Source organism: Tupaia chinensis, unplaced genomic scaffold (assembly GCF_000334495.1).
Source record: "Tupaia chinensis unplaced genomic scaffold, TupChi_1.0 Scaffold138390_1, whole genome shotgun sequence".
NCBI lineage: Eukaryota > Metazoa > Chordata > Mammalia > Scandentia > Tupaiidae > Tupaia > Tupaia belangeri.
In genome coordinates, this window is record NW_006198287.1 from 1,185,738 (window position 1) to 1,192,593 (window position 6,856).

Below are 6,856 nucleotides of genomic sequence, written 5' to 3' on the forward strand. Positions count from 1 at the left end.
TGTTTTTTTTTTTTTTTTGCAAAACTATATTTTAAATGATAGAGTGGTCATGGTACAAAAATGTTTATTTAAATTAAATATTTGCAACAAATCAATATCTACAACTGTTCCAAAGTATGTGTAGTCCTTACAAAAAAAATGGAGTAGTTTAGCTTAATGTCTGTGATACTGTTTTACAAAATTATTAATACACATTCTGGACTGTGTACCAGTCAATCATATTGTCAACAATTTACTATTTATTACCAAATGGCACATACAGTAAAAGAATAAAGAGTAATCATATCTTATAAGTGATTTTACAATAAGACTTCTTGGAAAGAAAAACAAAGGATCTGTCAACAATACAAAATAGAAGGCGAAAACAATAGGAAGATATATAAAACACATTTCATAAAGGCAATAATAATATGCTGAAATCGAAAGACAAATAACTGTCTTTCAGCTCTCTGTCAGGTGTGTTCCTTCAAAGGAGCGTTGGGGGGAGGATGGAAATGTTTTGGGGGTGGAGCCAGGACTCAGAAACATGTCTGGGATCACAGTGAGTTTCTGATTTGGGGGAAGTCGGTGTAAGGAAGGTTTTGCCCGCAAGTTGCTCTAAAATGATGGCTGAGAACGTCGCTGAAGGACCAGCTGGCTGGTGAGGAAAACAAATGCCCATCGTAGTTGGGGAATCTAGCTTGAACTTTTATATTAGAGGCTCTTTGAATTAGGGACCAATTTGGGGGGAGAGAGAGAGCAAGGAAGAAGAGGAAAAGAAATTCCAGGAAAAGGAGCTGGAGACGGGAAGGAAGGAATCTTTTGCGACTACAGAGGGGAAAGTGTGGTGCTGAAATGGTGCTGGAAAGGTCAACAGCCAGACTGCAAGAAAGAGACGCTGCTTGGCTGTAGCACCCTGTAGGTAGACCCTTCAGGTAGCTGGCTCTTCGGGATGTCAGGAGCAGGGAGTTCATGAGAAGTCGCCATCGTTAGTAAGAAAATCTGATTCGGGTGGCACAGATATGCATTTGAGGGTGTACGTCAATGGGAAGGGGTGTCTCTTCCTACACTCACTGTGTATTTCAGACTGTGTAGACTCTCTTGAAGTGCATGTGTAATTAAAATGAAACTTAGCTTAAAAATATATTTTTAAAAAGTTGAAGTTCAATCTCATTTTTAGTGATGCAGTCAACCATTCTGGTTAATTTCCCAAATCAGAGTGAATGTTTTTCAATTGGAAAAGGACAGTCCTTCCGGAATTCGATGGTGATTTGGAAGGGAGGGTAGAGAGAGTGCAAAGGGTATCGTGTCCTTGGGTCCTGCGCATGGAGCTACCACGTTCATGGGTTCATTAATGAGTCCAATTTCTCATTCTCACTTAGCTAACCTTGAGAGAATCCCCAACCAGAAAGCCGTGGAGCAGAAGGAACCTTGGCAATCAAGTCTGTCCCTCTGTTCGCAGACGGAGGAATGGGCTGGAAGGCAAGGAGAGGAGTGTTGGGGTTTCATCAACGTCTGGAGCAGAACTGGGACTGGATCCCAGGCCCCCGGGTCCCGGCCCAGGGCTCTTCCTATGTGGAGGACTCGAAGACTAGGTCGGCTGTACTCCATGTGGTTGGGCCAGAGCAGGAGAGGTCTGAACACTGCTGGCTTTACATTTTCTTTCAAGGATGGAGACAAGGAGAGGTCAGCGAAGATTCTCCTGGGTAGGAGACAGCACCTCTCAGCGACTGGATGGCCTTATTCCCAGGATGGAGCAGGTGGGAATTCGCTTGAAGGAATACAGTCAGAATGCAGGTACAGGGAGTGGCCCGGTGGCAGGGGGCCAGGGGCCCTTGATCACTAGCACCAGGTACCAGCTTTAGGATGAAGGCGTGGGGCCACTCGGAACTCCCTGCCCATGACTGCGTCATCTCTCTGCCCTGCTCAGTGCATGGGAAGGACAGGGCAGCGCGGCTGGGCTGACCTAGAGCCTCCGGCTCTAGGACACACTGTAGCTGTTGTAGTACGTGGCTGTGGCATCAGCCAGGACGGAGATGAGGCTGGTCTCTGTGGGGCCACTTGGTGTCACCTGAGAGACTGGAGCGTGCCCACTGTGAGACATGGCCCCTGTGGTAGAGTCCGGGTGGCCAGGAGTGTTCAAATACTGGTCAAACTCATTGCGATCCATGTCCCCCAGGAGTTCCACCTGGCTCAGCTGATCCAGGGCGTCGAAACCAGGGTGCTCGGGAGGTGGGGAGAGCTGGCCCAGGTGGGCATGGAGATTGGAATGGAGTGGGTGGTAGGTGGCAGGAGAGTAATAGGCAGGAGATGGGGGACAGACAGGTACAGTGGACATCATAGAGACCCCAGGGGTCTGGCCGAGGGTCAGGGAGCCCAGGGGGTGGCTGCAGTGGAGGGAATTGGGGGCATACTCGGGTGAGTACGGGGGCCCTGGCAGGTGGGAGATGCGGCGGGGGTGCCCGTGCTCCTCCTGGCAGGGAGAGGAAAAGAAGGTCTGCTCCGGCTCCAGGACGTCCAGCGGAGACATTTCCGGGGGCGTGGGTAGCCCATACGGGTACGTGTCCACACTGCCCGGGGTGCCACTGCCACCAGAGGGCCCCTCGTGGTAGCAGCCCCGGAGGCTGGGCAAGGCAGTGCCCGGGGAGTACTCACCCCTGTCCTCTTTCTCCCCTGCCACCCGGCCGCTGCTTCTCTTCTCCGGCAGGGCATTCTGGTCTCTGGAGAGGGAGCTCAGGAGGAAGCCGGGGTCCACGCGCTTGCAGAGGCGCTTGGCCTGCTTCTTCCTGCGGGGCCGGTACTTGTAGTTGGGGTAGTCCTGCATGTGCTGCAGGCGCAGCCGCTCCGCCTCATCCACATAAGGCCTCTTCTGGGACAGCGTCAGCGCCTTCCATGACTTTCCTGCTCACACATGTCAGAGAAGGCCACAGTCAGCATCCAGGCTGCCGAGGCAGGGGTGTACCCACCTTGAGCCCCTGCCTCCACTCACCACTCGCACACATGCACACGCGTGCACACACGCTTCTGCCTTCCTCCTTCACTCCACCCGCCCATCTCCCGCTCATGGCTAGAAAGGAACACGGGCACTCTCTTCCTAGCCCAGATCCTGCACTCGCTGTGCGGTGACACCAGCGTCTCCTGCTTGCATCCTGTGGAGCACTTCAGACCAGGGGTACACGGAACACATGACCTCCCCCATGAGAATCACCAGGCAACTGGAACACCACGCACAAAGTCGGCTTTCCAGTGAAGGCTTGCTCGCCTGCCCCGCCCCAAGGACAAGGAAGAAGTCTAACGACCACCACATTAACAGGGGCTTTTTTCCACCCTTTGAGGTTCAATTCTAATCATTTGTGTTTTAATGAAAACGCCTCAGCTTTGTTGACTATTGCTACCTCTAAGAAAACGATGACATGATATTTCCTCAGGAGAAACCAGGCAGGTGCACACACAGACATGCACACACAAACTGCACCTCCGGCCATCCACTTAGACCCTTCGACACACGCTGCTTGCTTAGCCATGGACTCTGCACGGAAGCAAATCCCTTCATTTCCCCAGGTCTCTGTTTTCCTCACTGTAAGATAAAGATACCATGACACTACCCAACTCTAGACTCTCTCACAGAAGCATCCCACCCTTGCAAGTGACTGGTGCGAAATGCTGATTGTGCGTGTTTTCTATGCCTCCTCACCGGTCTGCGGTTGGACAAACCACTTGGGGTCTCTCATCTCGCACATGCCACACTCCCCTGGCTGCCGTGTTTTCTGAGGATTGCTTCTGGACCCCTTGGGTTGTTACCTGGTTACCTCCTAAGGGGGCTCAGGATTCTATAACCTTAACATGTTCCTCCATGACTCTGCTAGATCCTGAAGTTGGAGGCATAGGACTCAGAGCTCAAGGCCTCTGGTAAAGTCCTGCAAGGGAAGTGACCACAGCCTCACTGCACAAGCCACATAAGACCAGGTGCTGAGCCATGCACGCGGAGGTCCTCAGTGCCCACCCTGGCTGGCCCTGCAAGCCAGGACCTCGAAAGGGGCTGAGGACTTGAAGAGGGCAATCATTACAGGCATTCTACCACTGGAGTGAAAGTGTACAAGCACTTTGTGGTGTGGTCAATTCATGAAATGGGCTGTCATTTAACAAGGGTGACTTGAAAAGTGTTAGGAACTCTGGAATTTGGGCCGGTCACTGATTCCCAGCCTGTGGCTGAGGTCGCAAAGCTGTCACAAGACGGCCAAGATCCAGAGGTACCCCACACACCCTGTCTATGGTCTGGATACATCGGATTGCTGGAAAAGTCCTGGTGTATTTTTTCCATGTCTTTCTATGCAAAAATGTGTCACGACTTTTCTGACAGCCCAATAAAATGTGACTAGTTTCTAAACGCACTTGGCTATCATAGCACAAAAGAATGAATGAATAATGAATAAATGAATAAAATACAGGTTCATTTTTAAACCCTAGCAAAGTCTACTGGTCTTTCTGTACTTTCTCATGCATGATACACTAAAAATACCAGTGCAGCCAGGTAAAGATGGTAACGCTACAGTTTGGAAGGCTTCGCGTGGAGAAAATTGGGGCTCTCTCCGCGAGCCCTTTCCTGTCATAGATGAGAGTAAAAATATCAGAGGAGTAGAAGAACACCACCTTACTCCCCCTGTTAGCAGGCACCCGAAGTTCCTATTATAAAAAGCAACACAGCGTTGGTTTCCCTCACCAGGGACCGGGCCCTGAATGGCGAGGCAGGAAGGAGCCAGTGTCTTTCCTGCGACATGAACTGTAACCCTGGGAAGCCTAGGTGCCAGTCCCGAGAGCTCACAGGGAGCATTTGCCCTGTGCCTGTCCTTGCGGTCTCAGTTCCACAGAGTTAGGCTCCACGACCCTTTTCTGGGTCGCTTTTCCCATTTCTGGCTTGCAACAAAAACCCTGCCTCTCCTGTCAGGGAGGGGGGGCCTCCTTTCCCCAGCTGTGCCTAGTCCACAGGCACAGTGCCCAGGGCCCATGGGAAAAAAAGGTTTTAGGAATACACACACACACACACACACACACACACACACACAGTTTTCGTTTCTTTTAAAATCTGAAGAAACCTATGAACTCAGGTCTAAGAAACTGTATTATTGTATGTATCAACATGCATGTCATTATGTCCACACAGCATAAAATAGAAAGTGTACTATTTTCGACACTGTATGTCTCCACTTAATATATACCAGCTGTCCACGCTCTATGGCTGAAACTGAATGGCTAGAGGCTATAGAAACATAGAAAGTGGTTATAGATACCAGTTACAGTATGGGCAGAGGGTGAGAGACGGAGGAGAGTCTGAGGAAAGACGTTAAGGGGAAAAACAGAGAGGCAAGCATGTATGGGACCCAGAAATGGGCTATTATCTGTTGATGAAGATGTGAATCGTTTCCCCAGCAGGACTGCTGAGAAATGTCGGCACATTCACTTTACAAGCTAAGTGACATATGTGATTGAAGGTATAAAATAAATTAAATTTAAATTAAAAAAGCAGGTGGGGGCCCACTGGTCAGAAGACCCTGGGAAACCAGCACCCTCTCTACTCCTTCCCGCTTTTAGCCAGCAAAAAGAGGGGCGTTATCCCTCACTCCAGAGAACTAGCCCTCAGCTCTGACGGAAAAAGGAAAGGCTCCTTCCTGGCGGGGTGGGGTTGGGGGAGCCGGCCAGCCTCAAATGTCCCTGCTCACTGGTCCTGAGGCCGGGCGCACAAAGCGCGGTTTTCGCCGGGGAGAATGGATAGAAACCACTTCCGAAGGCAGAGGCTGGAACCGAAAAAGGCCCAGCTCCAGACAGCGGAGATAAAAGGAACCCGACACAACACTGGGTCTTGCAGACATGCCCTAACATCCTCACTCCAGGTTCCTTGGGTTTGGCCAGTTCCTGTCCCCAGTCCCTGTCACACTGCAGGAAGCCGCCAGGCTCCAGGACAGCTCCTCACCGACCTACCTACGGAAGCATCGGGATCAAATAACCTACGGGGACTTCAGAAAGTGCGTGGAAAGTGGAACGAAACTACGAGTTTATTCTGTTGCAAAATGTTTTGAAATGCATGCGTAGCCTTTTCATAATACTCACATTCCATGTACTTTTGAACCCCCCCCCATATACTCCTGAGATTGAAAAATGGATGAACAAATCACGTCTATTTTGTAGAGTTGGCTTATGCTGTTAGTTTAAAAATTACGTTAAAGCAGAGATTCGTTGCCTCGAGATGTCTCTTCCCGAGTATTCGTTAAGTACGGTTTCATCTGTGACGCCCTCCCTCAGTGACTGTCCCCGTTGTAAAGCGCTGGGAATGATGTGTTTTCCCCATTCACGATTCACAGGGAACGCTCGACGTTTCCATCCTGGCCCTGACCCTGTGCGCGAGACCCTGTGGCCAAGCACCCGGTCCTGACCGCTGCGGGCCCCGCGCATTCCCTGGGGCTTCAGACTCGCCTCCAGTCCCTACCAAAGGCCCTTCGCCTAGCCCTGGCCAGGGGCCGGTTTCACTCTGGGCCTCACCCAGGTGTCCCTGCTCTGGGTCAAGGCCACCGCGCGCACACCCACGCTCGCACAGATGCCCAACCGCCCGGGCATTGCCGGCGCCCGCGCAGGGATGCGCCCCGATGTGCAGCACCGTACCCACACTCCGCGCGCTCGCACCCCTCGGCCGGCCCCGGCCGCCTGACCCAGCCCGCCGGCCGCCCACTCACCCAGCATCTTGCTGAGCTCGGCGTTGTGCAGGTCCGGGTTCTGCACCGCCAGCCTTTTCCTCTCGTCCTTGGCCCACACCATGAAGGCGTTCATGGGCCGCCGGATACGGCTCTCCGAGCCCTTGTCCCCTGGGGGGCGGGGAGCGGCCGGC

At 52.0% G+C, this 6,856-nt stretch overlaps 1 protein-coding gene across 1 annotated transcript; it reads right to left on the minus strand.

Moving 5' to 3' along the window:
- Positions 1-344: 344 nt before the first annotated feature.
- SOX7 (SRY-box transcription factor 7) lies at positions 345-6,852 on the minus strand (the record flags this gene model as incomplete). Its single annotated transcript, XM_006161218.3, has 2 exons — positions 345-2,880; positions 6,705-6,852. Coding segments are annotated over 2 exons (1,068 nt in total), but the record flags the coding sequence as incomplete, so codon positions are not given.
- Between the last annotated feature and the right edge of the window lie 4 nt (positions 6,853-6,856).